General features: G+C 40.0%; 1 protein-coding gene across 2 annotated transcripts; it reads left to right on the top strand.

Moving 5' to 3' along the window:
- The first annotated feature begins 783 nt into the window (after nucleotides 1-783).
- Nucleotides 784-21,119, top strand: pdcd6ip (programmed cell death 6 interacting protein). 2 transcript variants are annotated; one of them, XM_008421861.3, is made up of 18 exons: nucleotides 784-1,109; nucleotides 3,885-3,939; nucleotides 4,032-4,101; nucleotides 4,796-4,923; nucleotides 6,855-7,008; nucleotides 8,074-8,174; nucleotides 10,963-11,079; nucleotides 11,200-11,422; nucleotides 12,877-13,000; nucleotides 14,206-14,383; nucleotides 15,713-15,824; nucleotides 15,939-16,108; nucleotides 16,469-16,717; nucleotides 17,577-17,711; nucleotides 17,841-17,935; nucleotides 18,788-18,911; nucleotides 19,002-19,201; nucleotides 20,077-21,119. In XM_008421861.3, the coding sequence occupies exons 1-18, from the start codon at nucleotides 904-906 to the stop codon at nucleotides 20,255-20,257; spliced, it is 2,622 nt and encodes an 873-aa protein (XP_008420083.1). In that variant the 5' UTR covers nucleotides 784-903; the 3' UTR covers nucleotides 20,258-21,119. The 2 variants fall into 2 exon arrangements, with proteins under 2 accessions (XP_008420083.1, XP_008420082.1); XM_008421860.3 differs by having other exon boundaries at nucleotides 10,948-11,079.
- Nucleotides 21,120-25,793: the final 4,674 nt, after the last annotated feature.

Genomic DNA, 25,793 nt, shown 5'->3' with positions numbered 1-25,793 from the left:
TTCAATATTGCAACCATGAACTTCGTGGTCTTTAGTATGATAATAAATGGTGCAACTATGAAGTAGAAATGGAAGGAGTTTGATGCACTGTTTTGAACAATTTCTACAATAAAAAAAAGTGGAGTGCATTTGAGTTCAGACCCCAAATACTTTCTAGAAGCTTTTTTGCTTTAAGCTAAGTTTGTCTACACCAGTTTTCCAAATCCACAGTAATATTTTAGTTCATCTTTGTTTGTATAATATCTTATGCTCGGTGAGATTAGTTGGAGAATGCGCGTTAACATAAATTGTCAAATCTTTCCAAAAATTCTCAATGAAATTGTAAACATGACTTCGACTAGACTCCTATAACATGTATTAGCTTCAATCAGAACCATTGCGTTGTAGCTTTGGCTGTAATTTTAGGGTCACCATCAAGTTGCTTAGCTATATAAATAAATTAGTCTGTGGAAGGAATGAGAACAATAACACTGAATATTTCTTAAAAGATGCCTTTTTTTTTACTCTATTATTATTTTTTCTTTCTTTAAATATTGGATTTAGGCCATTTGTCTTAATTCGTTGTTTTATACACCAAGTGTCCTCTTTTAGTTATTTTTATTTACTTTAAAAAATAAAAAACGAAGCTGAAAAAAATAAGCAAATATTTTACACTGACATATGAAATACCGAATTTATATTATATTTATAGTCCTAAGCTATATATTGTACCTTTCTTGTGTGTGTTGAAACAGGCGTTAGTAAAACGTTACTGAGTCTGCGCAGTGGGTCTCACCGTTGTCCATGACGTAATTGACGTTCTCTGTCAGAATCCAGGAAGTGGATCGGTGGCCGTTGTTTGTGTTCCTTGCTCAAGATCTCAGTGCCTGTTTCTTTTCTCGTTTAAAGCGTCCACGGGCCGAAATGGCAGCGTTTATTTCAGTCCCGTTGAAAAAGTCCTCCGAGGTTGATCTGGTGAAGCCGCTGTCGAAGTTTGTTACAGCCTCGTATCCAGCGGGGGACGAGCAGTCAGAGTACCTTCGAGCCGTGGAGGAGTTGAACAAGCTCCGCAAGAGCGCGCTGGGAAGGCCGCTCGACAAACACGAGAGCTCCTTGGAAATCTTACTGAGGTAAAAACTCACTTAGAAACAGACAAATTAACTACAATAAACGTCAAAATGAATGGACACATAATTTAACTATTGGCTTCTTGAGTTGGCTTAGTTGCCGCACCCAGTGGTTAGCTCTTAGCTGCTAACAAGTAAGCTAAAAAGCTACAACTGCAGATTTATTGACACTAGTAAGACGTCGCTGACTGATTAGTAAATATATATCAGTTAATTAAACTAGTTGACTTTTAACAAGTTTAATTATCCGTGTCAATTTAGGGGTTCATTGCTCTAGATGCTCTGTTAAAATAAGTCATATACAGCTCATTTCACTTGAACTGCTTCTCCCACATGTAACACAAAACACAGAAGCTATTACACAATGCTCAGAAATAACAATATAAATCAAAATAAATATACAGTGAGTGTAAGCATTATACAAACCCCAGCCTTCATCATTAAGCTTAGTCATTCCTGGTCAACATCAACAGCCAGGCGGTCAATGAATTATTAAAAGGAAAACAGTTTACTCTTACAGTAGCAACGTTTTACTGTCAACGTTGCAATGGAAACATTAAGATTAGTAAAAATCAAAATTTTATTAAAAAAACAAATGTTTTCTATAAGATTAAAAACAGGTGACTATTTTATAAAAAGTAAACAGACAATGAGATATACTATGGTAGACATTGAAGGAAAAGTAAATGCATATAAATGTAAAGAAATATTTAGTAAACAGAGAAAATGTTGCTTTGAAGGACTCTGGAAATACAATTCTCCTAATGATGATTGGACACAAGATAGAAGTAGCGAGAACCATAGATTCTTATATTACGATAAAAGTGCCACATCTAAGAAATAATAAAGGAGGAAAAGAGGAAGAAAGAAAACAAAAATTTACATTTACTTAAACAAGAGCAAGCTAACAATAAAATAGCACAATGCTGTGAAAGTAATGTTACATTAAATGTGCAAGAAGACTATGAATATTTGTGGGGTAAAAAAATTAGGAATGATATTAAAATATGTAATAAAAAATTATCTTTAATAAGTCAGTGGAAAACCTAGCCTTAGAAATTAATCTGAAGCAATACTGATAGATGTGTTGCTGTCTGATTGTGTATTTTAGCATTAAAAAGAAAGTCCCTTCACTGTCCTATCAGTCAGATATGGTTAACAAAATGTCCCTGCTCCAGCCTCTTTGCATAAAGGAAGTGTACACAAGCTTCACCTGGGCTTTAACAAAGTTTCTCTGTATCCTCTCCATGTTTGTGGCCAGATTGTTATTTAGTGTAGCTGATCTTTTTTTTCCAATGACTGACGCCTCATATAAGTGACTGGATGCTCTGCTTATGTCTGAATACTCTTTCTTAATATTAACAGACATCTATAATACAAAGAACCTTTGCCCCTTTTATTGTATCGATTGTTCTGACTCACTCTCTGAACATAAAGCCCAGGCTGTATCAATATGTTCGTATTTACATTTCAAATTGTCTTCCAATTTTTTACTTTGTGATCATATTATTTTACTCTGGACCAACGTGCCACTGTTTTACCACCAGAAGTTTCTTTTTTAAAATTATTTTCTGGCACCCATCATTTTTCTCAGCATTATTTATAGTTAACAACTGGGAGGCTCCGAACATGAAGCAGCGCAAAGCAATTACTCACCTTTTGGTCACATGACTTCTGTCACACTATCTGTGATTTGACATTGTGGCAAAGACGTTAAATCCATTTCAGTCAGGTTAAATTAAAGATTGACCTTTATGTCCAATATCTTTGCTCTGAAATTTATTTCCTTCCCTGATGTTTTTCTATAAACTGGATCAAGAGGTAGAATTAGAGACGCACAGATTGGGTTTTTCCTGATCAACACAGACTTCCCGTTTACTTTATGATCTGACAATTTTTTCTGTTTTTTTAATAAAAATCTTATTAAACTATTCCATATTAAAAGAGGCACTCAGGTAGTTGACATATAAAAATAAAACAATCCATATAAAAATAAAAGAATTACAAGACTATCCTCATTTGTGAATAAAGAAAAGAAAATCACAGATCAGAGCCAATAACTTAGAGCAGTAACTAAATTGTTTGAAAGTTTTTTTTTTAATTCAAGTGCTACTTTTGTCTAAATTACAATTGTTTTTTTGTAAACATATGCTTATATGAGTAGTTTTCTTGAGACTAACATGTCTGCGATGAATCGCCTGCTGCTGTTGTCGCTGTTCGGTCCTCAGCGTTCGTAGTCACAGCGACGGGTCTTTTCACAGACTGCTTAGTGTTACCCTGGTGACCAGTGTTTGCTGGGACATTTTTTCCCCTCTCTTCTCTCTCTCTCCCTTTAGTTCAGCCACAAGGCACGCCTCGTCTCAGTTTTCCTGTGTGAACGCTCAGCTCCCTCCATGTGTGTTTGTGCTTGAAACACACAGCTCTTTAAGAAAAGACTAGTTGGTGACCCAGTGATAGGGGAATCCCTGACTGTCTTTATCTCAAAGCTAAAAATAGACTGTTGACATCACCTCACAGATATACTGAGGTCAAAAGTTTTTCCTTTTGTCATTTTTTTCCCTGAGTCATTGTCAGATTCCTAACTGCAGCAGTTCCTCAAACCACTCCACTGTTACGTCACATTTATCAGTCACGAAACCTGACGCTCACATGTCAGCCCGTGGCTGTTTCACAGGTTACATCTTATTCATTTTCAACAATATAGAGACTTGTTTTTTTGTAAAAACACAGTGTAAAACCGAGCGTTGTTTTGATTCTGCTTTCTCTTTTTGTCCACAGATACTATGATCAACTGTGTTCCATTGAGCCCAAGTTTCCCTTCTCTGAAAACCAGGTAATTGATTGAGCAGCGCATATGACTCTGGCTTGAACGCTTCATTAAATGGAGAGAAACTTGAAAAACAAAGCCTGCTTTTGTTTCTGCAGCTCTGCCTAACCTTTACATGGAAGGATGCCTTTGATAAAGGATCCCTGTTCGGTGGCTCCGTCAAGCTCTGTGAGTAATGCTGCAATAAACATAATTGTGTCGAGAAAATAACAGGCAATCATTAGCATTCAGTTTTCAGCCATTGTGGCACATTTGGTTTTCTGTATTTGGTTACCCTTTTTGCCTTTTTCGTGCTGTGAGAAACAAGGCTTTACAATTTGCACTGACTTTGTCCTCGAAATCAGATGTCATAGTCAGCCTAGAAATAGGCAAAGATGTCTTGTACCTTATCTGAATAGTTTGTGTTCTTAAGAAAGCTGCAAAGAATGTATTAAATCTTTTGTTTTAAACATTGTTCCTCTCTGATATCCTAACTCTGTCATCATTTGAACCTTTTGTTCCTGTTGGTGAATTATTAAAGACTGATTCATGAATCTTTTCAGTGAACTTTGGCCCACACAGTGGTGTCAAATTCCAGTCCTTAAGGGCTCAAGGACCGAGTTTCCTCCTCAGCAAGCAATCGAGCTCAATAGAGTCCTGCTAATGACCTAATTATGGGGTTGAAGTGTTTTGGCAGAGACACCATCTAAATACTTCCCTGGAGGTCAGGGGTTTGACACTGCTCCACTCCACACAAATCTTTGTTGTGTCAAATAAGGAAGTTAATGATTTCTGACATCAAAATAAAAGGGTACTGGAAAATAAATGTAATGCGTTTAAGAAAAGAGATGATTTTGCTTTAACAGTTGTGTTTGTGTTGCAGCTCTGGCCAGTCTGGGTTACGAGAAGACATGCGTGTTGTTCAACTGTGCAGCTCTGGCCAGTCAGATCGCCACAGAGCAGAACATTGACAACGACGAGTGTCTCAAAGCTGCCGCTAAATACTATCAGGTCTGTACAGTAGTATTTGTTTTTTTTGTGTGTTTGTGTAGTTTTATATTTTTGGAAGCTCATACTTAAATATACGAGAGTAAAGAAATAGTGTTGAATCTTTTCATAACCCAGCCTCAGGAGACAGAGGCTGGGTTATAAAGAAACACAACAGCAGAACTGCTGATGTTGCACAACTTTAATAGTTTTTCAGCGGTGGCCAACTCCAGCCCTCAAGAACCAGCATCCTTATTTTTGTCCCTGCTGCAATGCAGATGATCCGTACAGCTGAATTACCTTCTCAGCACTTCACCAGGTTCTCAGAGTGCTAAAGAACCGTTCATATGATTCAGGGGTGTTGGACCAGGGAAACATCTAAAACAAGCCAGGGCCCAACCTCTTGAGGACTGGAGTTAACCAACCCCGAGTTACTTGTTATAATTTGGACACAGTGGGTTCAATCAGCTATATTAGTTTTTAAAAGAAGTCATCAGAGATGTCCGGTGATCAGTAAAATCCCATTTGGTAAGGCAACTCTTTTTTTTTTTTTTTTCTTTTTTTTTTAACTGAGGAGGATTTTAGCAACTATATATTCCAAAAGATCCCAGATAGCTTTTTACTACTTATTTTGGCAACAGCGGTTTTTTTGTTTTGTTGTTGTTTAGTTTCACTGAAGGTCGTCCAGGTAAGTTACTGCTGCAGGGAGTCACACCTTGTCAGTGAGCGGTTCTTCTATTTGTCCCAGAAGTTGGGAACTTTAGATGCACTGATTGCAATTTCATGGCTGATTTTTACAAAAAAACCTTTGGAAAAACTTTGAGCCGTTCACAAAGATTGCATAATATTTGAAAATCTTACGTTGGTGATAATTGCAAACATTTCAATGGTGATTTCAGTTGTGATATCTGTTTTTTTTTGTTTTTTTTTCTCTCTCTCTTTTTCATCTGTGATTTCATCACTCTGTGACCTTCAGTATTTTGGGCAGTGCCATTTATTTGTGATGTGAGCATCTGCTGCCACAAGACTCTGTCCAACTGGCTAAATATTGCATTGGCAAAAGAAAAATGCAAGTTCATAACACTTGGAAAATATTTGCCAGTTATTATTCCACTCCAAAATAATGTAGCTTTACTCTTGATGCCAGTTTTGCTTTAGACACCATAAGGTAAAAAGATACAAGAATAGCTTTTAAGAATATTATTTTGCATTCCTTCCTTGAGTTAATAAATATTTAGGAGCAGATGTAATGCCACCATTTTTATTTTAAAACAAAGACAAAATATGAGCTTGATGTTTTAAACTTTTAGTGCTTAGAGTGATTAAAACAGTTTTGGTGTGTATTCCCTGCAGCAGGAGTGTCAAACTCCAGTCCTCGAGGTCACAACCTGCAACTTCTAGATTTATCCCCAGTCCAACACATCTGATTCAAATGGCTGCGTTTCCCCTCCTGCATGCAGTTCTGCACAGTCCTGCTAATTTACCTTAGTCAGAGGCTTCCAAAAGCTAATATATCCTGAAACTTTTTGATGCAGACCTTCTCCACAACACACCTCAATCAAATGAATAACTCTTAAACGTAAGATGAAACGCTGAAGAAATTCATCCATTTGATTCAGGTTAAAAAATCTCTCTCTCATTCTCACCGACGTGTTTCTCCATGTTACTGAAAAAAACATAAAATAAGACTCTTGTTGTTTGAGTCTTTGACTCTACCTCCCTCTGTAAAAGCAGGAGTGTTGTTGACAATGCCACCTAGTGACATTTATGGAAGATGCATTCACTAACGGGAGGAGAAGAACTGGATTTGACACGAGATGTGTTGGATCAAGCTGAAAATGTAGCGACTGCGATTGGCAGCTAATTTCCAGTTACTGTTCTCCTCCTGAAATGAGTTTGAGCTGCAGAAAGTTGTAATTTTAAAATCTGAACCTGATCTCGATGTGTTCGTCCAGCTGGCCAGCGGAGCGTTTAGTCACATCAAGGACACAGTGCTGTCTGCGCTGAGCAGAGAGCCGACCATGGACATCTGTCCTGAGACCGTAGGAACTCTGAGCACCATCATGCTGGCCCAGGCCCAGGAGGTTTTCTTCCTCAAAGCCACTTCAGGTACTGAAGGCCAGACTGACACCGCACTGCTCTCCTACTGCCGCTGTTCCTTTTTTTTTTTTTTTTTTTAGATATCCCAGCACATTTGAACTCCTGTTACACTTTTTTAAATGTGCATCACAAAATAACTTGCACTTATTTTATTTATTTTTTTACCAAGTACAGCAAACTTTGCAATTCTCTAATTACACAGCTCTGCATTTTTATTGTCTTGATTAATTTCTAAGGCTGTTTTGATCCAGGCTGTACACAGCTTCTGCCCCGATTCTGTCTGCAGAGCTGCTCATTAGACGTTTATATAAAAGTTTTTTTTTTTACGTTACACTAGGAAGTCAGCCCTCTTTCTAAAAATACATACGTAATCTGCCGAGTTCACGTTTTACTCGTAAATGAGTCCTTGCTCTGTGATGAGACAATGCATGTGTTAGTTTGGACAGGCAGAGAATTGTAGTAGTTTTACAATACGGCTGATCAAAAGCAATTATTTAAGTAATCGAGTATTCTATTGATTATTCTCGCAATTTATCGAGTAATTGGATTAAAAAGTAATTGGCACATTCTGCAACTCTTTGTAAATGCATAAAACGTGGCAAAAAAACCCCAACTACAAATTAATTCCTTTGTGAAATGAGGCTTTACAAAATGTTTATTTTGTAAAGCCAAAATAAACATTTTGTTGCCTGAAAAGCAAAGGTATTCCTTTAATATATGGGAGTTCATTTGTTGCAAAGGATTCACCTGCAGTTAAATACTTTTAAAATTAACATGTGAACCAGGTGAAGTTAATATTTGAGAAGTTCCTGGTAGAACATGTTTATGGAGAGAGGTCCCCCCCCATTTAAAAAAAACTCTGATAGTGTTTTTTTTAAATGGCATATTTTAGTCTTTTTTTTTACTCCAGTTAGTGATTATTCGATTACTAAACTAGTTGAGAATTATCTTAATTAATCTGATTGTTTCAGCTCTACTATATACTTTTTTTTGCTTTTAAGTGCAGCTCCTCCTGAGAATCCTAATATCTGATTTTTTGTTCTTTGACTGTAAAACGTTTTGCTTGCCCGACAGACCGGATGAAAGACGCTGTGATCGCAAAGCTGGCCAATCAGGCCGCAGATTTTTACGGCGAAGCCTTCAAGCAGTGTCAGTACAAAGACAACCTTCCAAAGGTAAGCTGCCAGATCGACCGGAGTCGCACGGTGTAACCGCTAAGACGTCCGACGAAGACGTGCAGACGCTGGACTCTGTGTGACAGGTTTTGTGTGTCAGGTTGTTCTTGTTCATGTGAGACGGGTTGTGGGACTGTTCTAGACTCTCTGTTCTCATTGGTCCTTTTTCATCCTGTTTTCACTGTTATTGGTCGGTTTTAACTAAACCAATGCTGAGCTGTTTTCTTTCTGGTTTCTCACTGTCAAATCATGAGCAGCTTAAAAAATAATAATAATATGCAAAACTTCATGCTGCAAGCTTTTATTTTGAAGGTCAAGTGAATTGAAATTTAAAAAAGCTGTTCAATATCTTATAATTAGTCAGTTTTAATCACAGATTGGTATGTATGTATATATATGTGTACATACCAATCTGTATCATTCTACTTGAGTAACTAATTAAATTAACCAGTGGCACAAATGATGCATTTTAATTGCATTTCATATTTTAATGTCGTATTTATTGTCAGAAAGTTGGTCGTCTTTAACTTTGTGAGCTCCAGTTTCTACTGGAAGATTGTTTGGAGAATTTATTTTTATTAGATCTAGGCATAAGCCTTTATGAAATTTTTGAAACCTTTTAGTAACAATAACTTGATTTCACAGTGTTGACTCCAGAAAATAAGTAATATTCTAGTTAGTACAGCTGTAGATATGCCGTCTATAACATTTAATTATTGTTTGTTTATTTTGAGTCGTTCTTTAACGTCTATCCCGGAGAATATACATGTCACATTGTTTTTTCTTTTACAAACAGCAACATGTGGAGGAGGGGTGTCTGTTACAGTCATTAAACAGTAGGCTGCTGTGCTTGGCTATCTTCTCTCCCTGGAGGGGAAGCGCTGCAAAGCTCTACATCATAATGTGCTGCATTCACTTGCACTGGGACATCTGACAGTTGCTCGTTAAACTCTACTTCACACAGCATTTAACTTCCAGTTAATTTTAAATACATTTTCTGCACAGTTTAATTATTTTTTTTGTTGATGCCAAAAATAGATTATGGTGTTTCTGTTTGTAATATTTTAAGTGAAGATGAAATCCACTTCTCTCTATCCTGAGTTTTATGACTAGAAACTAGAGGTGTGCCGATCGATCGGCCACCGATCATAATCGGCCGATTTCCGTGAGAAAGTGTATGATCAGTGATCGCCGATCACGGTTTCTTGCTGCCGATCACACAAACCGATCACCTGCATCTCATTTCGCAGCCTGCCTGTGCAGCTGGTCTCCTCTTTCCTTCACACTGCGCAAACGCGCAGCAACAAATCCTAAGCGATGTGGAACTATAACGCACTGAGTGAATGAGGAAGTTTGCGTGTTGCGGCGGAAAATTGAAGCACGTGGGGTGAAGCAGGTCAAAATGCATCAACACGACGAATCTAATATGGCATCAAAACAATGCCATACGTAACAGAGTTTGGCTACATCGAGGCTCACTGCAGTAAAAAAGGTATATTGAGGATCAGATAGCAGGTAAAGCAGCGCACAGCTACAAACACTCACCCGGATTAGCATGACGGTCAGAAAGCTAAACAAATAACCCGCAAAATTATTTAAGTCTTCGAGCTGCGATGTAAGACGCTGGTTCTGCTCTCGCTGTTGAACCGCTGCTACGTGCTACAGGAGCACAGATGGAGCACCGCTTCTGCTCCACCTGGTAGTGACTCTCACACCAAACCTCTGCTTAAAGCTGCAGCATATAACTTAAAAAATACATTTTACATACGTATTAAAACTTTCACTTTCCTAACATGAGACAGATAATCTCTAAAAAATAATCGATCTCCTCTCCTCCCTGCTTTGCATAATTACTCCGCTCAGTCAGAAACAGCCACTCAGAACTAGCAGTAATCAGCTAGCCGCCATGCTATCAGGAAGTTTTCATTCAGTAACTCTGGATTGTTTATTGTAATGGAACCTGTATTTGCCTTTGAATTTTAAGTTTTATACTTGAATTTTTTGGCAATGTTGAGAGGTTTTATTTTGACTCTTTGCATTATTTAGCCTCTTCAGAGCCTCCATATGTCTGTTACTATCTTCAGTCTGTTGAAGATAGTTATTATTGATGGTACAATTTGCACAATGCCTGTTTTGTTTTTTTCTTTGGAAAAAGTTATTAAAAACAAGTTTTTGTCTAAATTAAGGTGAATTCATGGTTCCGTTTTCCACATAATGTAACCGGTAGTGCTTATGATTCAAAAAATAATAATTATGTGATCGGTATCAGGGATCGGCCCTCATGGGTGATCGGAATTGGAATCGGAAAAAAACCTGATCGGCACATCTCTACTAGAAACTAGTCTGTAAAGCCAAGCCCAGAGAGCAGTGTCTGTGTTGTGGCTGAAAATCTCAATAACACACAAACATGAAGAGTTGTTGGGTGTTTCTTTGAGGTGTAGCAGCTTCTGCTGAAAGGTTAAACACTCATGGCCTCTTCTGTTTCTCTCTCCCGTTCTTTCTTTTTTTTTTTTCTCCTGCATCCCTCGTGTTGGTGGCGGCTCTCGTCGTCTGTACGTCTGTGTGCTTGTGTCGTGCTCTGCCATGTTTGCACGCCCCCTTGCTGCTCGTGCCTACTTGCGATTTGGCTGTCACGATGCCGATTGTGATTTGACCTTGCTGGTGTGGGTTTCTCCCCTTTTGGTTGCCCCTGCTGTCACGCACGTGTGTGTGTGTGTGCATATTCATGTTTGTGTGCCTGCGTGTTGCTCTGTGGTTGCCTCTCCCTGGTCAGTATTTTTATTTTCAGGAAGTGCTGCCGGTGCTGGCAGCCAAGCACTGCATCATGCAGGCCAACGCCGAGCTGCATCAGAGCATCCTCGCCAAGCAGAAGAAGCGTTTTGGGGAGGAAATTGCTCGTTTGCAGGTAACCAAAATTTAACCAAAGCTTGCTTTTGTCAGCATGCTGTAAGCAATTAAGCAATGAAGAAAACTTGAGAAACAAAGTTAGCATTATATTTATGAAGCTAATTGTCTAACCCTGTAGCACGCAGCAGAGCTGGTGAAGACCGTCGCGTCTCGCTATGACGAATACGTGAGCGTGAAGGACCTGGCTGACAAGATCAACCGAGCGCTCGCTGCCGCCAAGAAAGACAACGACTTCATCTACCACGACCGCGTTCCCGAAGTCAAAGACCTGGAGCAGATCGGCAAGGCGGCGCTGGTCAAAGCTACCGCTATCACACCTCCACTCAGCCAGAAATACACAGGTATGATTGTGTACACATATTGGAGAATAACGATTATTTTAGTTATCGATTACTCAGATGATCAGTAGATTAATCGGATGAAAACATTGGTGCATTATGTAGATTTTTCATTTAAATCTTTTTATACAATACTTGGAATGCATAAAAAATGAAAATAAGTAAGAAAATCAACAATTTATTGCCTACAATGCAATAGCAAGTGTCCTTTAGAGAACACCTGATCATTTGTAGCAAAGGATTCATCTGAGTTCATCCCTTTCTGCTTGATTTAACATCAGTGGTGTGTAGGACTGATCTTTTCATAAGTTTTTTTTTTTGCATTAATGATTAATAACTGCATAGCAAAAGGTGCTTGATGAATTTTAACCAGGTGAACCTTAAACTATGTTCCTAAAGGAGTTTTGTGTTGATCATAATTAAAGATTAAGGTTTTTGTTATTTTAAATTCAAAATGTACATCTCCTTTGTACAGTTTTGTCTTAATTGCTACTCTGACTCTCTAATCTTTTTTTGAGTCTGTATACTCTAGTTAAGGATTAATTGATTTACTAAGTTAATGATTATTTCAACAATCAATTAATCATAATTAATCAAGATTAATTGTTTCAGTCTAAATTTATATTGTCACCTTCCTAAAATATTGGGCCTGAGTCCTTTTCGAAAATCACCACATTTTTCTTAAAGATGTTTTAGGCAAAAAAAAGAAAGGAAAAAGACTTGGACAATTATTTTTTAGGAAGGGACGAAAAGTTGCTGGATCTATAAGTATTTAAAAATAAAGAACATGAGTTTGAGACCAAACTTAGAACTTTAGACATTATTTTCTTCCTTTATAATAAAAGTCGGTCCACTGAGATCACCGGCTCTGTGTGATACTTTAAAATCACTGAGCTGGGATTGCAGAACCAAAACGCGTTAAGAGTTACAACCTTCAGCATTGAACTGAAAGAAACCTGCACAACATGTTTAGGATTTTCCCTCCATCTGGCTCGGCTCTGTGTTGCCGTCTAAATCCATTTACTGCTTTGAATATAAGCAAAGTAGTTGTGCACCATCCTCAGTTACCTGCACCAGATTTGCTGTTAATTCAGTATAATTCACCATTTTGAGTTTCTGCTCTGTTCACCTGCAGACTTACTACTGTCTTTGCTTTTCCATATTACTCCTCACAGTTCATATTGGTTACAAGTTTGTGACGCGCCCCTCCCCCCCCAATGTGGATTAAATAAAGGTTCAGGAATAATCAGATTTCACAGAAACTAGTTGGCTACTTGCTGTAAAGTGTGTATCTTGTGGCATCTTTTCAGTTTCTCACTATGTTTCCCTTTATTTATGGTTTTACTTCTGTTATGTAAGTGTTAAAATGTCACAATTGGAGATTTATCTGCTAGAAGCACTTATATGTTTTTAAACCTTTTGTGCAATGTGTTTAACTATATATTTGCCTAAAACAGATCTATTTGAGAAGATGGTTCCCATGGCTGTTCAGCAGTCCATGGGCATCTACGGTCAGAGGAAGGCCGACACTGTGAACAGACTGGTGGGAACGATGAGGGAGGCCACCAATCTCTGTAATGGGTATGATGAAAGTTGTTTCCGTCAGATGCTCTGCATTCACTTGTGCAGAGCATCACGCACCACAGTTTGTAAGCATATTAATAATTCACGCCCTAATGGCCCAGCAGGTACTGTTACGCTGCGGATAATAAAAGCTCTTTTGTTTATTAGTTCACTTCCCTGAGACGTTTCTTAGAAACTCTAAACCAGGAGTTGTCCAATGTACGGCCTGTGGGCCATTTGTGGCCCTCTGGAGAACTTTTGACGGCCTCCTGAACTCAATTCAAGAATTGAAAAAAAAAAAAAAAAACTAGTCTGCATGCATAAATGTTTGATGTTTACAGATATATGCGTTATATCTTCCTAAAAAAAATATGTGCAAACAATATATTCCCATTTACTAAGTTTTTTGCCTTCATATTCATTTTGGAGCAACTAGAATCGCAATCATTCATTCCGGTTTTACTAAAAAGCAAATCTCCCAGTCCAAATGAGAAAACAATCAACCCCCCAAAAATTTTGAAACTGTGAAGTTGTCTTAAACTCAGAGCCGGCCCAAGGCATATGGGAGTTAAGGAGCTGCTTAGAGACCCAACACCATCAAGGGGAAAGAAGAGCATTGTTTGATTTTATTTTGCCATGACAGATTGCATGTATGGCACATTTTACACACCTTGTTCCAGGTTTTTGAAACCAAAGATATTAAACTTGCTAACAGTGTTTGTCAGCAGATGTTACTGTCACATAGCAAAATTAATGTGCAACATTTAAATACATCTGTGAATTTCACAATACAAGTAGTGCATCTTTGCTTCTTTGCTACTCCTAGAATCAAAAGCCATAAGACCACTAGTATGATGTAAGCTAATTACAACTGAAACCAATAATAGCAGGTATGTTACTATTTTGCTATTGGGGGGCCCCCAAATTAAAATCTGCTTAGGGCCCCAAAAGGTTTGGACCGGCCCTGCTGCTAATGCAATCTTACAGAATCTTTTTTATGTTTCATATCTACAAAGATTTACTGATTTGTTTTCTATAAATAGTGACTATTTTATTGATCTCACTAAGATTGTAAAAAAAAAAAAAGAAAAAAAAAGTTTGCTATTGAGTACAAAAGTTTGTTTTAAAAATGTTACAACAAAATATAACATCTTTGTGGCTTTCGACTTAAAAAATTAAAAACTTAAAAAGCCTGAGGTAACGGATCATCTTAACTCTGTCAGGGTGTTGGCCTCTCTGAACCTGCCTGCTGCCCTGGAGGATCTGTCTGGAGACTCTATCCCACAATCCATTGCTGAGAAGTCCAGATCAATCGTGCAGCAAGGAGGACTGCAGAACATCGAGAAGCTCATCAGAGACCTGCCTGAGCTGCTGACTCGCAACAGAGAGATCCTGGACGAGGTCGGTGGGAAAACGCTCAGCCAGTTTCACTGCACTCGTCTCACCTTTCATTCAAGTCCCAAATCTGTTTCTGAAAGTAAAGAGACTTTTAGAACCGCAGGCTTCAGACAGCATGTTTGCCATATGGCTTTGCTTTCTTGAAAGCAGCATGTGAATGTAATTCTCTTTAATAGCTGGCTTGGACGGCGTCAGTTGCTGGCGGTCTCTGCCAAGGCTGCCAGAAAAGCAAATTAATACCAAAAACTCAGAATCATTCCGAATGGCGTGAATCCCAGATCAGAATCATCGCAGAATTTAATCCACTGATCTCTGGGCCAAGGACGATCAGTCTTATCATCTCCAGCCAGCGTGTTTTTAACATCTTGCTCACAAACAATTAAACAGATGGGAGGAAAACATAAAACACGTTCAGCTTCCAGGTTTGTAGTCGAAGTTGAAAAGTCTAAGCCAAAAATGAAAAGAAAAAAAAAATCCCCTTAGCGAGTTTTAACAGGAGTGTATATTAAGTTAAAATTTGATCATTTTTTAAAAAAATTTTTATATTTGTGTATGAAAAATCTTAGCTTTTTTAACAGACAAATGCCATTCTGCAAATAATTGAATATTTACACAAAGAAAGTAACACACAACTTTTACAAATTTCCATCTCCTGCTAAAAATATTCCTGTGCATCTTTGAAAATCTCAGAAATTAAACAGTTCTATCATAAATTGCTCAAGCAACTTTCAATCATTTTGCTAGAGATGCAGCTAGAAACGAGTTTCTGTCAACAGCAGTTGGGACTGCACCGCCTTGGGGGGGAAAAAAATCATATTTTATCAGGTTACAACCACAAACTTCAGTATATTTCATTCAGATTTTATGCAATAGATCAATACAAAATATTGCACAATTATAAAGTGGTTGGAAAGGAATGGATGGCTTTTAAAACTTTCTGCAGATTAAATCTGGGAAGTTCTGATTTGCACTCATATTCAGTTCTCTAGTGCTTTACCTTGTGGAAAATATGGGTAGCTAATAGTCCACCAGTGTGTGACGTCATCTCAGTAGAAAGGCAGAGGCTTCAGAGGTGTGTTGGAGAACATTAGAGAACTTGAGCTACATGAAGATGAAGGACTGCAGCAGATAAGTCAGGAATAAAGTTGTGGACAGATTAAACTTCAAACATTTCTGTCTTTAATTACCTTCACTTCCCCAGAAGTCTTACATTTGAGTCGGTAAAATCTGCAGAAACCTTGAAATGTTTTAGCAAGATACTGTACATGGAGGAATGTTGCATTTATTTTTTTAAATATTTTTATGATGGTAACGTCTCCTTTTATATTTCAGTCTTTGAAAATGCTGGACGATGAGGAGACGACAGACAACGAGCTGAGAAGCAAGTTCAACCAGCGCTGGAACAGAACCCCGTCTGGAGATCTGTACAAGCCGCTTCGTGCAGGTCCGCCTCCATCACTTTTGCTCTCCAAACTCTTCTTCTTTTCTTTGTGACCTCTTATTCACTTGTGCTTCTCTTCTCTTCTCTTGTCTCCTTTCCTTTCCTAAACTCTCCCAGAGGGCACCAACTTCCGCAACGTCCTGGACAAGGCAGTGCAGGCCGACCAGGTGGTCAGGGACCGCTACAACGCCCAGTGCGACATGATCGCCCTGCTGTGTAAACCCGAGAATGAGCTGAACGCCGCCATCCCCTCGGCCAACCCCACCAGGACTCTGCAGGGCAGCGAGGTCTGTCTGTCCTCTTTACACTGCGTGATGCCAAACTTTCGTTTTTATGATTCTGGTTAGTTTTTAAGGACTGTCAGGCAGTTTCTGTGTAAACCCCGAGGACATTGTGTGCTTTATGGCCTTTTCCGACCCATTTTTCATATCGTTTGCTGACTTGGCATTGTGTGTCGCTGGGGAGCTTAAACAACTTAGCAAGCAGAACTGAGAAAGAGCAAAGGGAAGAAGTGCACATCTCTCCAGCTACAATGTTGCCCTGCTTAGGGGGAAAAGAAGACAAGGTGTTGACGTGCTGCGGTCTGCAGTCGTCCTGATGGAGCTGGGTGGTTGGATTGATAAAAACGTCTTCCTTTCCGTCTGCAGGTTGTGAACGTGCTGCGCTCCCTGCTGGCCCAGCTGGACGAGGTGAAGAAAGAGAGGGAGACGCTGGAGGGGGAAATCAAAGCCGTGACATTCGACATGTCGACCACCTTCCTGAAGGCTCTCGCCCAGGACGGAGCCATAAACGAGGAGCAGCTGTCGCTCTCCCAGCTTGACCAGTCGTACGGGAGCTACAACCAGAAAGTGTCGGCCAGCCTCTCCAAGCAGGAAGAGCTGCTGGGGCAAGTTCAGGTACGCTCCAATAGGGCTGAAGCGATTAATCGGATCAATCGATTATTTAAATAATCGTCAACCGATATAGTAATCAATTAACTGGAGTGTACGAACTCAAAAAAAAGAGGCAATTTTCTGAGAGAATAACATATCCAGAGCAGTAATTAAGCCAAAAATGTAAAGAAAAATACATGCATTATTCCTTTAAGATTCAGTTAAAAGCTACCCAAAACTCAAGTGGTACCTGGTTCAAACTGAGCAAAAAAAACCTTGTAATCCTCTTTTGCTTTCTAGTTATTAATTGGTTAATCAACAAAAGTATCAGCATATCAACCCGAGCAGATAAGCCTGAGATTTTTTACCAGTTGATGTTGGAAGCTTTTTTTTTGGCTTTTGATGTATCCTTTGTCACAAACAATCAAGCTTACAATAAAGTATTGCAGATGGTTTTGCATTTTAGACAGTAAAATGTTTTTCATATTTCAAAAAGAAATTTGTTTATTTTTATTTTTTATGCATTTCTAATATTGTATAAAAATCTGCAGAATGTGTCATTTTTTTCATCCAGTTGTCAAAATAAACAATAGATTAATTGATTACTAAAATAATTGCTAGTTGCAATCAAGTTGATTGCTTTTGCTTCAATGCCACCTGCCTGCATTGTTCTTTGTTGCATCAAACAGTTTAAAAAGCTTATCTTCCTGCTGGAACCTGTAAAACAAACAAAAAAAATACGTGTAAGCATTTTAAAGTACAGGTGCAGAAACTTTAAAAAATGTTTCTGCAGCGTAATCTGCAGGGACCTGTATAAATAGCTGTGGTGAGAGGCGCTCACCTCCAGATTGATGGCTCTGATTGTGTCTGGCTGCTTCCCCAGACGGCCCACCAGGAGTTCAGCAGCCTGAAGCAGTCCAACAACGAGGCCAATCAGAGGGAGGAGGTCCTGAAGAAACTGGCTTCCGCTCACGACAGCTACGTCGAGATCTGCAACAACCTGCGCGAAGGCACCAAGGTGCCCGCTCCGCGGCGTCCGCACACGCCAACCGCAACGACGTTCGTCGTGTCAGAAACTTTGCCCGTTGTTTCTCGTTCTCTTCAAACCGGGTCGCTTATCTTTGTCTCCCTCTTCGTCTCTCCTCAGTTCTACAACGACTTGACAGAAATCCTGCTCAAGTTCCAGAACAAATGCAGCGACATCGTTTTCGCTCGCAAGACGGAGCGTGATGAGCTGCTCAAGTACGTACTCACTGGAGCGTTTCATGACTGCTGGCAGAGAAAGCAGAGCGTGAACAGGAGCACGAAGCTTCTTGTGTTCTGGCTGTCAGATTTGTACTTTTTTAACTTTTAAGTAAAAACAAAGTGAGAGACTTTGTCTTCTTTAAAATGCACCCAATGACAATATTTGTTACCTGTTATTGTAACAAATATTTCATAAATTAAATTGTCCCAGAGGTTATTGCAATAAACGATAATATTGTTGTTTTCAAACCATTTTCAAGTATAATAGTAATGGCATAATAATGCAAGAACACTTTCCCAAAAATCAATACTCTTTGAATTCTAATGAACATATAACACTGGAGTTGTAAGACATGCCATATATCTAAAATAAATAACACAGCTGAAAAATATTATAGAAAATCTGTATTAAAAAAAAAAAAAAAGTTGTCCTTCAAATAAAGAGACTAAATTCACCAGACTGAAGACTTTTGGTAAAAAGAGAAGAAAAAAGAAACACGATAAATCCTGTGAATGGAAATGATTGAGCTTGTTTTGCTTTATCATGTGGTTAATTGATTAATTGATTTATTACTTATTTCAACAGGCCTAATCCTGGAACTGTTTTCTAGGTCTTGATAAGTGACTTTGGAAAAAGTTTACATTTCTAGACATTCTCTACAAGTTATATCCATCCATCCTTTCTTCCTGATGTGGAAATATCTGTCATTACTAAACTTTCTATTTTCATAGTTGTCCAAATATTATGGAGTTTTTGCATGTTTTGTTTATGACGGCCCAACTCTGTAAAAACCTTGTTGAAGACGTCCCAGCAAAGGGCTCGTCATAACGCTTTACTTCCCGTTTCAGGGAGTTGCAGCAGAGCATCGCCCGAGAACCTAGTGCTCCAAACTTCAACGTTCCCGCCTACCAGTCCACCCCGGCAGTCCCAGCTCCCGCCCCGGGTCCGACCCCTGCTCCCAGAACCGTCTTTGTAAGGAATCACAAGCTAATAACGGCAAAGTCCATCTTTGATGTATCCTCGCCTTGACGTTCTAATTCCTCTGTTTGTTTCTTACTTTAGGCCCAGCAACCTCAGCAAGTCCAGCAGCAGCCCCAGCAAAAACCTCAGCCTCCCTCCAGGCCACCTCCACCCAGCTTCACCCCCCAGGCAGCCACCGCCACCCTTACACCCACTGGGCCTCCTACCAGTAACCCTCCACCTATGGCCCCTCCCTCACAGGCACAAGGACCACCTTATCCCACCTACCAAGGCTACCAAGGGTGAGTTTTTTCTATTTCCAACATAAGAATGATCAAAATTAGTTGGAAAATTGAACCTGATGTCAAGAGTTTATTTTAAAGGGAGGCTGTTTTGCAAAATAAATTTGTTTTCATAATTATTTCACTTCCAGTTGGGTCTCAACTTCTTTTAAAAACAGGCAATGCACTTAAAAAACTATCCATCTGTTTTTTGGCAATAAGTTTATGTTTTTTGGTGTGTGAAAAATTTGCCCTTTAAAAAAAATCTGCATTGTTACCTAGCAACCTGCTACCCAGCAGCCCAAGTGGTACTGAGCAGAAGTGGTCAGCTGGTTTTACTGCTGTACAATGGCTGCTGGAAAAGACAAGTGTTTTGTTGTTGACTCACCATTCAGAAACCACTTGCTGCTTTCTTGTTGTTTGTGCAGGAGGCTCCACTTCTGCTTTTCAAAAATGTACGGTTGTATAAATGTGCATCTGTTTGCAGCCATTGTCATGTGCGAGCGTAAACGTTGAGCGGCTCATTCTTATAGATCAAAATGGGCAGAACTCAGCAGACTAAAACTTCATTATCTTTTTTTTTTTTTTTTTGCAGAAATGTGATGAACATGTTTGTTTGATTTTTTTTTTTTTTTTTTTTTTTAGACCTACCCTAGCCTGTACAAGGAAGCATAATACCTTTAACACCTTTAACAATATTCTCAACTCTTAGAAGTAATAAACTTCATTTCCAGCTATTTTTAAAATAACTTTAGGAAAAAATATGTAATGAAACACATGTTTCAGGTGTTATTGATGACATTTCTTCATTTTAAACATATTTTGGTTCTGAATTACTGCAGTATGTTGACGTTTCTCAAACGCATCTCACCTTGTCTTGTGTTTTGTCGCTGCAGATTCTACCAGATGCCTATGGGCTACAACCCCTATGCTTACGGCCAGTACAACATGCCCTACATGCCCTACCAGGCCGCCCCGGGGCAGGGCGGATACCCCGGAGCGCCCCCTGCAGGACAGCCCTATCCTGGCTACCCACAGCAGCCCCCCCAGCAACAGCCCTACTACCCCCAACAATAACTCTGCTCTTCATCCCCCTCATTCCTCTTCTCACATGTTAACACCAAATAAAAAATATCCTCAGCAATAACACTTCATTTCAATCATCCCCTCTTCATCTTAAACTTTAGTTTGTTTGTTTTTTTTCTCACCAACAGCAGCTGCAGGACAGGGGACCTCAGAGCTGCTTTGCACTTTTTTCCAAATAAAATTCTTAACTTCAGAAATTTCAAATCCCCTTTTTGTTTAATTTTCCCTCTTTTTTTCAGTTTTTGAACAGCACTTTTTCTAAACTAGTTCGTCTTTCTTGCGCTCCACTAATCCCAGCCACTTTCCTCCTGAGGTTTACTTTCCTCCTGTTCTCTTTTCCAGCGTTTTAGTTGATTAATTTAAACTCTAACCCGTTCCCGCCGATACTGACTCCTTGAATGAGCTGGACTGCTGTACGAACACTCATGGACGAATCTCTGATAGGCTCCTGGTTTGGAGGGTTGTCTTTATTGTCTGGGTGAGTGGTCATTTCGAGTCACTCCTTCGTCCAGTTAATCAAACTTCACTGCTTCTCGACCAACTATAATCCTATTTTTGTAATGAATACTGATGCCTCACTCATGTATAAAAGCAGATGGCCCTGTAGGTTTTTCTACTGTAGGTGATGACGGATGACCTTTCTGTTTTCTTTCCTTCGCCCAGGGAATGTGGGTTTATTTCTGTGTTACAATCAGAGGCTGTACAAGTGGGAGAGATGATGATTATTATATAAATATATGTATAAATAAAACTCTGTATGTGGTTAACTAAAAACATGTGTGCTGTCCTCTCATGCTATGTTTTTATTTTTATTCTTCAGCTCTAACGTGATTAAAAAAAAAGACAACAACCATTCGGAGGTTTGTGTATCTTTACATGCTTTGTGTTTTGGATGAGGAACAAGGCTGGTCTGAATTTAACTATGCTCATTGTTGGTGGGAATCTCGTTCGTTTTATATTAGGGATGCACAAAATATTGGCGGCTGTATCGGCATTAGTCATTTTTTTTAGCATTTCGGTCTCATTTCGATAAATAAAACTGACTCGATGTGAACAGCCAGTATTTATTTCCGTCCTGTTTGTTTCTGGAGGAGGAGGCGAGGAGATCGGACATGTGGGGTTTGTTTGGTCATGTGATTGTGATGCAGCAAAGGATTGTGGGAAGTTTTACTGAAGCAACAAAGCAGTGAGAAGCCAGCGGTGTAGTAGTTTGTTTTTGTTTTGTTTTTCTTTGGGTTTATTTTTTTTCAAGGTGTCGAAAGGTTAGTGAAGTATATGTATCGGTTATTTACCTTAACAGCAATATTGATATCGGATATCGATATTGGCCCAAATTTTTATCGCTAATTTGAATTACTTGAAACATTCGTAGTTCATGGTGCAGTGATGAGGCCTGTCTTCAACTCACTTTTTAGAAGCAGGAATTGACTGAACAAGGTCGGATTTATTGTGGATTTGTCTTTTTTAAAAGGTCTAATCGGCTCTAATGGCCTTTATGTGACAGGAAAGCGGGTTGTGAACGAAAGGGAAAACGTAAGACAATGGAGTGGAGAATCCCAACAACTGTCATTATGCTGTGTCGCTGTTAGAATTAGAAAAAAAGCATCTCAAGTCAACATCTAGATGGCTGAACCTTGGAGACACTGAGAGTCCACTGAGATGCTGTTTGGGGGATTTACAGCCTTTAAAAGGCAACATATGTGCCTGAAGATCAAATTATTTAAATGACTAATAATGCTGATAAGACATCAGATATCAGAATCAAGTCAAAAGCTTCTTATGCAGCTTCTTAAGCAACACATATCCAAATATTGAATTTTTTTGTATACTTGAGCCTGTATGTGTAGTTTTGAAGCGGTGGATTTCAAAATTTAAACTTTTGTTTACAAAAACCGCTTAAGTTAGATTTGTAACATCAGCCTACGTTGAAAAAAGAAGCATTCAAAAAGTCCAAAAAGAACTGCATACGATTGGAGTTTGTGAACTTCTGACCGGCTCTGCTGATGCACAGCCGCCAGAAGAGGGCAGTCCTGCAGCTCACAGGGGAAAGCGGAGCCTCACCTGCAGCTGTTGCTGCTTCTTTCAGCCAATCGGAGCGCAAGTCGTCCCGCTCAAACTAATCGGAGGCCTTTTGACCCCCTCTCAGCACCGAGGTCAGATCCCATTTAGATGACATGCAAATTACGTTGCAGTGAGGTCGCGATCTTATCCAATCACATTTTCCCTGCAGGTGATTTTTCTAAAGACAGATCTCATCCCTGGATATTTATTCAGTGTCATGAGACACTAATGATTTCACATATATCCTCTCTCTCTATCTGTCTCTCTCTCTCTCTGTGTGTGTGTGGGTGTGTGTGTGTGTGTGTGTGTGTGTGTGTGTGTGTGTGTGTGTGTGTGTGTGTGTGTGTGTGTGTGAGAGAGAGAGAGAGAGAGTGCGTGCGTGCGCACGCTTCAGTGCCTGTGTGTTTCTGTGTGTGTGTGTTGTTGGGAGGCAGATGGTGGCGCAGTGTGATGTCTGGAAGGATGCATGGAGATGTTGGCAATAAGCTGCTGGTCTCCTGCCTGCATCCATCACTCCACCTCTCTGTTTCCCACTCATCCGTCTTTTGAATCCCAGAAAAAGGCCTCCACCTTCACCTAGTCTTGCTCCCGCACTTTGTTTCCGCCTTTCCATTGCACTGCTGCTTGCCGCGGCTCGCTCTGCTCTTAAAGCCTCTGTGCACCACCTGTCTTTGTCCGTCTTCGGCGGCTCGCATGGCTCATCTGTTTCTGCTTACCATTCATCTGTCCTTGCTGCCCAAGCTGTGAGGTGCTGGCAGCAGCGAGGCATCCACACTGGTCAGCGTCTCTTCTTGGCTCGCAACCATCTCATAGCCTTGCGTCAATCTCCAGTGTGTACTTTCTGCGTGAGTCAAACTCTCATGGATGCACACTTTTAATCAGATCTAACAGCTCCTACTGGAAGTGACACAACACATAGATGCTGCCATGTTTTTTTGTCCCCTCCTTTCTTCTTTTCATTTTCTCTTTTTCCTCTGCTCCCTCTCTATCTATACGGCATGCCGCTGCTGCCAAAGTCAATTGTGGCTCTGGATATGTTTATCAAAGGTGTCTGCGCGTCTCAGGCGTTTAATTTTAACAAGGCGTTCTCCACCGGAGGAGTGTCATATTTTAATTGGTCTGAAAGAGAATAAAGGCAGCGAACGGAGAACTGCGGTGACAGGTATTAATTACCTTCTGCCTAATGGCTCCAAAAACTCAGCACTCAGCCATATTGGTGCTCACACTATTCTTACTCCCCCACTCCTTTGTCTCATCGCTTCTCTCTCCTCCTCACCATGTGTTGGTCTATAGTGGGGGCTGAATCGAGGCTTTTCTTTGGCTATGATGTCGGTAATTAAATAGAGATACTCTATTAGGGACGCTCTGTTTGTCATTTGCAGAGTGCCTATGTGCAGCTCGGCTAATTTGGGAACAAGCCGAACGTAGTTGCGTCGTGAGTCAACACCTGAATGGTAGGTGTTGTAGAAGAATAATTACGGCGGACAGTTGTGGGACGTCTTATGGAGTTGGACAGAGCTAATGAAGAGCATTTAGATGGGAACAAATGGTTAAATGCAATTATGTCGACGACGGTTTTGCTGGTTGGTTTAAAGAAGCGGCCGATGACTGCTGCAGGAGAGCTGGAAGCTGCCTTAAAACACTGAATACAATAGCTAATTAAATCAATTAATGGTTACATATTTAGCAGGTTAAAGTGATAAATATGTTTGAGATTAAAATGTTGCCTTGCAGCAAGAACATCTTGTATTTAAATCCTTGCCTGGGGGCCTTTTCAGCACGGAGTTTACACGGTCTCCCTGTGCAGCCGTGGGTTCTCCCCGGGTACTCCACTTAGGTTAACTGGTTTCTCAGGTTAACCGGTTTCTCCAAATTGTCCGTGTATGAGAGTGTGTGAGGTTGTGTGTCGCTGTGATGGACTGGTGACCAGTCCAGGGTGTTCATGTGAGGATGAGCAGGTTTTCAATAAATCTCAATCAATGATGAACAGCTAATGTTAATTTTTTTTCTATTTTCTCCACATACAATGAGAGTACCAATAATTATCAATACACTGGAAAAAATCATTGCATGTAGTTACTGTCTGCAGCTTCATGATATAAGTCAGACCTTTATAAGTAAGATATTAGAAATACCAAAGAGTAGTGTTTGTGGCTCTACTAATACTGTCCTGTGCACAGCCATACAGCTACCTTAAAAAAAGAAGTAATAAATAGCTTTTCATCATCATTTGTATCGCTACCACAATACTACCACATGTATCGTGATAAAATGCTAAGCCCACATCGTCCATCCCTTCTACAGACTCATCCACAGTTGCAGCTCTAAAGCCACGGAGGTAATTTTACCTCAGAGATTTTGTCCTGAACGTTTTTCCTGCTTTTTTTTTTTTTTTTTTTCTGCATCTCACCCTCACTGAAGCAAGATGCCTGAAATAACCCTGATTGACAGGTATAGAAACACAGTTACTATAACAACTACCTCCAGAGCACCTCTCCCCCGCCCCAAACAGCCACCACCTCCTCTCTTTTCATTTTCTTTTTTACCAGCTCTCCATTTTTACCCCCCATCTTCTCCCCTCGCCCCCTCCCTCTGTGTGCATGTGTGGGCGTGCAGGGAAGGAGAGATTATGAAAAAGAGCTCGGCTGCAATATTCCTTCGCATAGAGATGTTTGTGTTTGCGAGATTTAGAGAGGGGCCCGGCGCCAGCTATTGGATCTAACCTGTGTGGGTGAGGGGTAGGCTGAGAGTGGGAAGATGAAACATGCTTACACAACACGAGCAAATAAGCCCTTTATATTTCTTTTTCGTGTTTCCTTTTCGGTGCCTGTTCTTCCTGTCAGGTTTTGAGCCGCTCCGCTTGTATAATCGAGCCCGGTCCAGCATGCTGTTATTCCTGCATGCGTGGGTGTGTTTGCATGCGTGCACACATTGGTGTCATCGAGGCCACCTGATATGATGAGTGAATTTCAAGCACGATAGATTTAGTGGGACTGACGGTAGAGAAAAAGAGAGTGTGTGTGTGTGTCTGTGTGCGCAGTGGCGCAAAAAGTGGGTATGCTGTAGGGCTGGACGGAAAAAAAATTCAAAAACAAAATATATCGCGATAAATACTTGAACAATATCAATAGATAATACAACTGGAAGAATATTTAATGTAGAAAATATTACCTGAACTCCGACCTAGGCCCGCACAGCATTCTGGGGGATGTAGGCAGAGGAAAAGCTTCATGGCGCGTCCACGCCATAGAGCTACACGAGTTAAAAACCCTTAAGACGCTTCAAGTTCGACGCATGTGCACTTTTGGTGCGTTCACACAAAGCGTTTGAGCGTCAGGCGCGTCTGGTTTATGTTCACAACAAGCACGCTTTGAGTCTCAATGTCTATTTGGAGCGCCGGACTGACACGTCAAACGCTCAAAACTCTAAAACGGTTCAAATCGCGACGTGCTAGACTCAAAACGCG

Source organism: Poecilia reticulata, chromosome 11 (genome assembly GCF_904066995.2).
Source record: "Poecilia reticulata chromosome 11, P_reticulata-male-v2, whole genome shotgun sequence".
Lineage (NCBI taxonomy): Eukaryota > Metazoa > Chordata > Actinopteri > Cyprinodontiformes > Poeciliidae > Poecilia > Poecilia reticulata.
This window is presented reverse-complemented; position numbering and strand designations above follow the sequence as displayed.

Excerpts from the sequence above, each read along its gene's own strand:
- pdcd6ip (XM_008421860.3), top strand. The coding sequence starts at position 904 with ATGGCAGCGTTTATTTCAGTCCCGTTGAAAAAGTCCTCCGAGGTTGAT. Across the intron at positions 13,001-14,205 it reads GCCACCAATCTCTGTAATGG|GGTGTTGGCCTCTCTGAACC; the intron begins GTATGATGAAAG and ends TAACTCTGTCAG. Across the intron at positions 19,202-20,076 it reads ACCTACCAAGGCTACCAAGG|ATTCTACCAGATGCCTATGG; the intron begins GTGAGTTTTTTC and ends TTGTCGCTGCAG.